Source organism: Impatiens glandulifera, chromosome 7, assembly GCF_907164915.1.
Source record: "Impatiens glandulifera chromosome 7, dImpGla2.1, whole genome shotgun sequence".
NCBI classification, from domain to species: domain Eukaryota; kingdom Viridiplantae; phylum Streptophyta; class Magnoliopsida; order Ericales; family Balsaminaceae; genus Impatiens; species Impatiens glandulifera.
The window spans coordinates 3,526,277-3,536,265 of record NC_061868.1 but is presented as its reverse complement, the minus strand read 5'-3'; the positions used below and the strand labels follow the sequence as shown (position 1 = coordinate 3,536,265).

The 9,989-nt window shown below is 34.3% G+C and overlaps 1 protein-coding gene across 1 annotated transcript; it reads left to right on the top strand.

The window, feature by feature from the left end:
• The first annotated feature begins 430 nt into the window (after positions 1 to 430).
• On the top strand, positions 431 to 8,655 carry LOC124910441. The gene is made up of 10 exons (XM_047451085.1): positions 431 to 596; positions 3,577 to 3,752; positions 3,953 to 4,084; positions 4,166 to 4,216; positions 4,354 to 4,450; positions 4,585 to 4,631; positions 5,001 to 5,217; positions 8,121 to 8,238; positions 8,320 to 8,362; positions 8,426 to 8,655. The coding sequence occupies exons 1-10, from the start codon at positions 542 to 544 to the stop codon at positions 8,492 to 8,494; spliced, it is 1,005 nt and encodes a 334-aa protein (XP_047307041.1). The 5' UTR covers positions 431 to 541; the 3' UTR covers positions 8,495 to 8,655.
• The last annotated feature ends 1,334 nt before the right edge of the window (positions 8,656 to 9,989 follow it).

Here is a 9,989-nt window from a genome sequence, read left to right as displayed (position 1 = left end):
CTCGAAAAACCCTTGAGAGCTCCCATTCACGATGATATCGACACACAAAATCTAATCCACCTTATTCATTTTTTTCCTACCCATTCAACCATAATATCCAAAAGAACTCACAATTAATAGTATTGGGTCATACAATCGTTCATATCCATTAATTGAACAATGGAAAGATGCACACTTTTAATTTACAATTTTTTATTATTATTATTGCATGAACCTTTTATATTATTTAAAAATAGAACTAACTAATAAATAAATTTTATTAAACATTTTCAAATTGGGCCATTATACAGAAAGTCCAAAGTCCAAACATATATGATCTAAAACGCTAATGAGACGCGCGTGGACCTGATGTTCTAAAAGTGATATGTCACGCGCCCTGAAACAACTTTTTCCGGTATATTTTCTTTGCGAGAAGGGTCACTAGTTCTTTCTTGTTAAAACAGGAGAGAGAAAAGGAAAAGAAGGAATGAAACCGCCGCAACATCATCATCATCGTCACTGACTTAAGAACAGTTTCAAATCAGTTCATATCCTTTTGATTATGGATTTTCCGACGAACTCTCATCAGTCAAACGGTCCTCTTCCTTCTGATCTTGGTAATTTTCCTGCGTTTTTTTTCAGCTTATACGACTTTAGAAGGGGTTAATAACTGTTTCTTTCGGTTGTTCTCTAATTCATGTGATTCTGCTCTATGATCTTAGTGATCGCGTTTCTTATACAATTTCTATTTGATTTTCTCACCGCTGCTCTCATTCGTTCAATTGAATGTGTTTATTTGTTCCTAGAGCTTATTTCCACTTTATTTCCATGGAGAAATGTATTTTTGTTGAATTATTTGATTAGATCCTCAATTCAGTGTAGTGAAGGGAATGATTGTAGTATTATAGGAGTTGAAATAGTTTTGGTTTCTTGTGTCTTTGTTGTTGCCTTAGGAATGTTTACTGGTCTCTGATTGATTACCTTCATCGTGTTGTCCAGAAGTAAAACAAAATGAAATGAAATGATATGAAAACAGTTGTGAGAAATCAAAAGGCGGTCTAAGATTTAGATGAGTCATAATGTCAGTTTTTTTGTCCACATTGGTTGGGAATCTTTAGACAATTTCTTGCATATCCATCCAAACATGGAAAGTTTCTTACAGCGCGTGACCTCATTCTCAAAGGTTTCTGCTACCATATTGGAAGTGGTTTATAAATTAATATCTGGAAGGACCCATGGATTCCCTACTTGGATAACCATTCATACCATTATTGTTGACTTCAAACCATGGTTTTCTGTCAGTTTCACAGCTTCTAATTTCACTTTCTTTCAAGCAATTTCCACCGGACCTTTCCCAATAGAAGTCTTTACTACAAATGATTGTATTTACTGGCGATGGCCAACATCTTGTTCTGCGACCACCAAATCATTGGGTAACTTATGGAATGATTTTTGGAAGCTAAGAATCCATGTAAAATACAATTTTCTTCTTTGGAGATTACTCTCGGGAGAAATCTCTTTGACATCACACATCTCTTCCAAGTTACAGTTACACTGCCAATTTTGCACAAACATGGAAGACACAACATCACATATCATTGCCCTTCTGCAAGAGCTATATGATTTTCCTCACCTTGGTCCATTATTATACCCTGAGGAATTGATTTCCTTCAATGGATCATTCATTGGCTAAACAATTATTATCCAGTTTCACTATTTGCAGGAACTTCCTCATCCTCATTCGATTTCTTTGCTTTCATTTGTATCACAATTTACTCCATTTGGGAAGCCAAAAATGACTTGTTTTCAATAAAAAAAACCACCACATATCATGCAAACTATCTACTTTATTAAATCAAAGTGGCTGAACCACATTTGTGTAGGGGGAAATGTTCTCTAGTCCAGTCTTTTACATTCAGTATAAGCTTTAAGTTTCATTGTTTTTGTATCCCTGGTATTGACCTAAATTCTTGAAGGCCCTAAACCCTAAATCCTTATGGTAACCAAGATTAAGAGATGTTTTCATCATGATCAATTACAAGCAGGTGGATCATTTCTGTATTTGTTTAAAGGGCTAGATGGAATGTCAAATTCACTGTGCATTGTTTTGATTTGATTTATGTAAATGATGAAAATTCACTGTGCATTGTTTTGATTTGATTTATGTAAATGATGAAATTACCCTATAGAAGTGTTGACGTATATGTATTTTTTTCATGATAGATATCCACTTAATAGATGTCAACTTTGAAGTACCCCTTGACTTGTACGGATATTCATATGAAAATCTTTTCTTGAAGTGAAATATTTGCTTCTGATAATTATTGATGACGTCTAGATATCTAATAATTTTTCCTTCTTTTCGTTTGTCCCCAAACTGCATAATCTCGACCCTAATATTGTTTTTTAACTCTCATCATATTGTTCTCAATTCCCCTTGATATTGAAGTGTGATAGTGTGGTCTTACTATCATGTTTGATTTACCTTGTACTTCTGGTTTTACTAACTCAGTCAGTATAGTTTGTGCATATAATATTGGGAAAAAGACCCTGTTTCTCAACTACTAAAGGAGTTGAAGAGTAATAACAAATGACCTAAAGGAGCAACATTACTCTCAAACTTCTTTAATTTATGAAAAACAACCAGTCATCCAACCTGCCTGTAATTCAAGGGGTTTTAGCAAGTTTCTACCAAACCTGATGTGCAATAGCATCATATTGAAGCAATCAAAGATTGACCTTGAGTTCTTAGAATAGCACTGTCAGAATCTGATAGAAGAGAATTGAAGTTTCTATTTTTTTTGCAAAAAAAAATTGAAGGTTTCAGAAAGAGGAGCAGAAATTGAGAGTCTTATAGCTATCACCATAGTTTTACTTGCAGATGGCTCCTCCCATCCTTATTCCAACCTCTTCTTGCAATAAGTGATGGTGCTGCTCACCTCTGATAACACCACATATCCCAGTCACAAAACCACCCCATCCCCTGATCCCGGGAAAGCAAAAGCCAAGAAGTCCATCTTCAATAGCTGCGGGTTCTGATTCACTTGCCATCCCACTTTGGCTGTTTGAATGCTTGTTCTTAGTCTTATGGAATTAACCAGTCCAGGGGCATTGTTGACATCAGTGTTGAGGGTGTACATTGTTTGAAGGAGAGATGACAAATTCACTAATTTGCATCCCGTGAAAGGAATTTGGAGATTGATCTTCTCCTTTAATTGAACATGTTTAAATTTGTTCCAACATGGTTAAATATGAAATTTTCTTATGAAATGATGTCAGCACAAGGACCATCATCAAGGTCTTTTTCTTAGAACATTTGAACCTTCTTGTTTCTTTTTCGGCTCATACCTTTGATCTTTTAATTTGCATCCTGTGAAAGGAATTTGGAGATTAATTTTCTTCTTTAATCGGGTGTTTAAATTTGATCCAACATGGGTAAATATGAATTTTTCTTATGAACGGCACAAGGACCCATGTCTTTTTCTTAGAACATTTGAACCTTCTTGTTTCTTTTTCGGCTCATACTTTTGATCTTTTACTTTATCTGTAAATTGCGCTTTTGGCTTATAATATTTTCATATCGTATATATTTGGAAGGTGGAAAGCATGATGATCATGAAGAATTTCTGTCAACAGTTCCAATTCATACGGTTACCCATCCATCTCAACTACCAAATGAATTTCTCTACCCATCCTCTCAAAAACAGATGGTTGTTGGATTTGATTGTGAAGGTGTAGACCTATGTCGACATGGGCCCCTTTGCATTATGCAGGTACAGTACTAAACTAATATTTGTAGACAGTAAATAGGATATAATTTATAAAGAATGTTATCTTTGTTATTCGAAAGGATTAGTTACCATTTTGTTTGTCCTTTATAAGCAATGTTATCTTACTTATATGGATGATTCTGGAATTACTTACCATGAGGGATAACTCTATTGTTTTTTACCTCTTACTCCCATTATGGCAGCTAGCATTTCCGGATGCTATGTACTTGATTGATGTTATGCAAGGCGGGAGTGATTTGATGAAAGCTTGTAAACCTGCTTTAGAATCCAGCCACATTACAAAAGTCATTCATGATTGCAAAAGGGACAGTGAGGTGTTATAACTGACTCAATATTCTTCTTCTTTTTTCTCAATGCTACTCCCTTTGTTTTAATATTTATTTTCTTGGTAATAGGCTTTGTATTTTCAATTTGGAATCAAGTTACAGAATGTGGTGGATACACAGGTTTGATTATACTAGTCTCTACTTTGTTTGGAAAATCCTTCTTTGGGTTTATATAACACATTCTCAGATTGGTTCCAATGGTGGCAACAAGAGATGTTATTGAATAGAATCACCAAATGTGTTGTTTGTTTGAACAGATTGCATATTATCTTATAGAGGAACAAGAAGGGAGAAAAAGAGCACATGATGACTACATTTCTTTTGTTGATCTTCTTGCAGATTCACGCTATTGTGGTAATCTTTTATTTTACACCTTTAAATATTGTATTGCAGCATTGTTCATTTGAAGAACCTTTTGCACAAACTTTACTGTCCGATGACATAACTTTCCCAATATTAACTTCCAAACAAATATTTTTTTAATGTAGGTGTATCATATGATGAAAAGAAAGAAGTCCGCACAATAATGAGGGGGGTGAGTGTAGTTGTACTGTTTGTTTATTTTTATTTTTTAAAATTTTAGAAATTTTTTAAAGTTTCTTATATTTTTGTCACATGCCATTTTACTGTGCATGCCTTCAAACTCTTGATTTTTGTAATGCTGGTGATTAATTTCAGTGGTTTTAGTCTCTTGCATGTCCTCTTCTTACAGGATTCATAATACTCATGTATTATGGACATACACACAAAATAAATTATTGAAATAATAGATATTATATTTATGTCATGGGATAATAATTTTATAATCCATTAACATAGTCCAACATAGACAATAAAAAACATTTAAGATGTATTCTGCCTAATGTTCCAGTCTTATCCTTACATGTTTGAAAATTGAATGCAGGATCCCAAATACTGGACATACAGACCTCTGTCTGAACAGATGGTTCGTGCAGCTACAGACGACGTTCGGTTTCTTCCTTACATTTACAAAAAGATGATGGAGAAGCTTAGTGAAAGGTCCTTATGTCTATTAGCGATTCGTGGTGCACTATATTGTCGTTGTTTCTGTATCGTTGATGATGGATACAAAGATTGGCCACCTCTTCCTTCCATTCCAGGTACTTTTTCATTAGACCTACATCAGCTTCAGTATATAGTCATACTTGAATAAACATCCAAATCATGAACCCTTTCCAGCTTTCAGGCATACAAATGTTTACTGAATATGTTCTTGGATGAGTATATAAATCCTCTCGAGTAAATCTAGGTGTGAAGAGTTAGGCGGCCAATTAGAATTTGTTCCTTGTAGGTAGGTATCTATTATTTTCTTTCCTTTTTTCTTTGTATGTGAGTTGGGGAGAGAAACTAAATTTGCTTACATGTTGACCACTTTCAGTTAACCAAATTATCCAAGATACTATTATCATAAATAAAAGACTGCAAAATGTCTGGAGTTCCAGTAGCTTAGATCTCTCAAGTTTACTTTGCCAAAGAACTTAGGTCCCTCAAGTTGTGTCCTTTAATGTAAGATGGATTAGCTTCATTTGTTTGCTCCTTAAATAATGGTGTATTGATGTAATCATCTCAAATACTTGGTTCATGTACCAGGAAATGAAGTGTGCCTCATCTATATGTGTGCTATAATAATCTATGATGTTAGATAGGACTAGCTCTAAATGATTTTATTATCGTAAAGGGTCTGAATGAGCCAAGACACCATAAATTCTCTCAACTAGTCTTCCCACCTATTTAATTTTGTTGAGAATATTTGAATTAATTTGATTGATATTTATCTCATAAGTCATGCCCTAAGTATTAGGAAGATAATTATCTCCAATTAGTTGGGAAAAATATCGATTGATAAATATCCCATGCTTACAGGAATCTGTTATGATGCTAATTAGAATAAGAGCTAAACCTAGCTCAATTAACCAACTGGTACCTTGAGTATGCCATGAAATATTTCGTAGAAGAACCAAGAGTATGGGATGAGGAATAATAAGAGCTGAAATAGTAGATGATCCTACAATTGAGATGAGATAGGGTTAGAATTTTTTAGGTGAGGAGAGATTGAATTGTAGAGAGAAAGAACCTTCAATAGATTCAAGTTAATTCTCAAACTTATTGTAGGGTTAATAGCCCTAACCCTAATTATTCTCTTGTAACATTATCGAGAGTGATTGGAAAACTCGTGTACATTTGTATTTAAAGGGCTACCCCCATCAATAAGATACACACTTTTATTCTTCAAGTTCTGCATGTTAATTATCATGCAAGTCTTCAAAAAGACTCGACCTGCTCGGAAAAATATTACTTAGATAAGGTGTCGCTTTTACACTCGAGCGCCTCTCCAATGTCTAAAAGTGGAGCAACACTTCATTAGAAGTAATATCACTCACAACTATCACCTCTTGTGACATCTCTGATTCTTCCCCAATGTCGATCACTTGCTACAAGTTGAATAAGAACAATTATCTACTTAATGACCAAACAAGAATGATTATTCCATATTAAGTTTTGTCCTAACCTGTCCTAAAATTTTGTCTTCCAAAGGAAAAGATGATTATCTCTCATTCATACAGATATGTTCTGACTGATCAACTTAATGACCAACAAAATAGGAGAAAAATTTCTCTTATATGGACTGGGAAGGAAATTTGGGATGTATCCAAACAAGCATATTCCAAATTAGATAATACAGTAAAACTATTTACGTGGAAGCATCTCCACTATTAGAGACAAGACGACCTATTAGTGACAATATTTCTCTATTCTAATGGGCACTGACAACAATTGTTTTAAATAAATTTCTATCCGGAAGATATCTGAAGATGCAGCTGCCTATAGGAAAGAAATCGAGCAGAAAAGGGGTCTTCAAGTATTTACATGGCCTAAACAATGAAGGGAATGTTGTAAAGGAAGGGTCATGACTACTAAACCTCTCTAAATCTTACAGAATTGTATGAAGTCAAGAATGAAGAAAGCAATAAGAAGATGATAGTTAGAAACCCAAGAACTATCCAAACTAAAGGCTCTGCCTGGCATCTCCAGGAAGGCTGTGGTGTGGACACTTCGAAAACACAAAACAATAAGACAATACTACTGTTGAAAAGAAATTAGAAGCCAAGAAACTCAGTGCCGATACTATTGCTGACTCAGAGAGCCTGAAATGGCCTGCAATCCTAAACTTCTACATTGCTTTAGGAATGAAAAGACATTCTTACATGCTGATGGAAAATCATCTCTTGTCATGGGAGAAGAATCGGCTAGACTATTAGAGGATCTTACTCTTCATGGCATTCTAGTAGTTCATAAATTTTGGGTTGTAATTTAACCCACTCAGGTAACTCAAGTGACAAAAGTAGTTCCTAAGAGACTAAATGTCACATGTTCGATTCCTACTTAGAACATCTTAAGTTGAAGTGGAGACCATGGTTGTGGGAGGTCATGCTAGCTTCCTTTATTAAAATGAATAAAAGCTTGCCTTCCTTCAAATGTGTTGCTAATTCCCTTCCTCTTTTAGTACTCCTATGTGTTAGTTAATCTAGTCACTTGGAGGAGTAGGAGCAAGAAACAAATAGTTGTGTCAAGAAGCAGTACAAAAGCATCGGCTCTAGGCATATGTTAAGGGACTGTGGATACATATACTAAGAATTCAAGTATGTTGAAAAGTCTTGTTCACCATTACAGAACTAAGCATATAGATATTGATAGGACTGTAAAAAAAATGTCTTCAGTTTTCTAGATACCAGCAATCAGACATAATGCAAATGTTCTAACAAAAGTCTTACCAAGACCAAAATCTGATTGTGCATGTACAACGTATGCAATCCAACTTGAGAGAGTGTGTTGAGAATATTCGAATTAAGTAGAGAATATTTAAATTATTAGATTGATATTAAGTCATGTCCTAATCATAAGTTACAGGAATGAAGGAAAACTGGATGTACATTTTTATTCATGAAAATCTGCACATATCAACTCTTTAATTTGAAGCTTAGCTTAACTGTTTCTTGGTCAGGTAATGATGCTACTATAGAAGAGGAGATCCTATCATACCTTGATATTCCTCCTGGAAAAATGGGATGTGTGATCGGAAGGAAAGGATCTTCCATCTTATCCATTAAGGAGTCTTGCAAGTAAATCTCATCTTGTTGGTTTTGTCTCATCTTGTTGGTCATTTCTTTAATTTGGTCATAACTTGAAATGTTTTAATGCAGCGCTGAAATTGTTCTAGGAGGATCGAAAGGACCACCAGAAAAGGTTTGTTGATTTTTTCATCGCTAATTTAATTGTTTTGATACTGAATAGTAATTTTTGGTGTAGGTTTTCATCTTAGGTTCTGTGAAGCAAGTGAGGAAGGCAGAAGCTCTTTTAAGAGGTAGGATAGTATGAAAACAAAAAACTTACTCTTTTTTTTCTTTGCTCTCATAATGTTTAAAGACAAAATTTACTAGTTGAATGAAAACACCACATGAAAAACACCTTTGAATCACCCTAAAACCTGCTTGGACCCGAGCCTTTGAAGTTTAATGGATTGTGTTTTTCTTCTCTGATATACATGGTTGATTGAAAGTCCATTTGTCGGAAGCTTAAACTGGTGTAGGTCATTGTCAAAAATGAAACTACTTATAGTTAAAGTAAATGCTACTATAGTTATAGCAGAAATGGGCATTATCTTTGGGATAGGGAAAACGATGGGTCATATGCTGAAAGGGATAAGAGAAACTGGAACCTTCCCAATTTCTATCCAATTCCCCACAACAGGCAACTTTCACTGCTCCCTCTGTATTTGTATTCTTATTTATATTATAACTATTTATGAAAATTAAAGAATATTTAATGTGACAGCTCCATTGTTCATTCATGCACCAAAAAACCTAGGCAAGTAACCCTATCTTCATACCTCCTTCCTTGTTGAATAGTTGCTGTTTAATAAGATGCCATGAATGGAGTCCTCTCTTTTCTGTATCATCATTCATTATGAAACTTAGATGGGAATTTATCATCTACTAGATAAAAATGGGCGGTGAGTGGGGTCTAGTGCAAAATTTGTCGTTTACTAATTTGGCCCGACAAACTGATCATTTCTCCGAGTTTAAGGTCAATTTCATGATTCCCCACTTCATAAGATGTACATGAATCTTGATCAATTGCTTAACTTGTTTGACTCCTTCAACATTCAATTGGTAGTTCACAAATCTAACTAGAAAACTCAAGATTAGTCGATTCTTAATGAATAGACCCAATTGTCCACGTGAATTTCTCAACAAGTTGCACTCAAGAGGATTGTGAATTTTTAGATGAAATATATGACTTAGAAGGATTATGTGAAAACAAAAGTTGTCTAATTAGATTAGTTGAGTGTTTTTTGAAAATTAAAGGTCAAGTGTGTTTTAAATGGAAGTGGATGTTAGGTTTATGCAAGCATCTTCAATTATTGATTCAAAGACCATCTTTATTTCCTTTGATGGATTAGTAGATAAAGTTTGAGATCTTACTCAAAATTCATATGTTTTATCATTTTATTTTCAATTATCAAATGAGAACATTAAGTAATAATCCAACAAACTAAAATATTAAATAATTATTTTTTAAAAATCAATAAGAACCAACATCAAACAAGTCTGGGAAGCAGAAGATGAGAAACAACCCTATTGATTGTGTAAGAAAAAGAGATATAATTGAAGAAGATAACATAAACTATGTATGTGTAAGTGAATAATAATAATAATATTGAGTGTATTTTGATAGAAATATAGATTGGTCCCATTTTTGTGTTCTCGTATAAGTTCACGATTTGGCATGTGCAAATGAGGGTAATGTAACACGAATTATCCAATGAGGAGTAGCCACGTAGGAATGAGGAGGTATAATCACGTGTGACTCA

Coding starts and splice junctions, on each gene's coding strand:
- LOC124910441 (XM_047451085.1), top strand. CDS start 542: ATGGATTTTCCGACGAACTCTCATCAGTCAAACGGTCCTCTTCCTTCT. Junction 4,217..4,353: donor AGAATGTGGTGGATACACAG/GTTTGATTATAC, acceptor TTGTTTGAACAG/ATTGCATATTATCTTATAGA. Junction 4,632..5,000: donor TCCGCACAATAATGAGGGGG/GTGAGTGTAGTT, acceptor AATTGAATGCAG/GATCCCAAATACTGGACATA.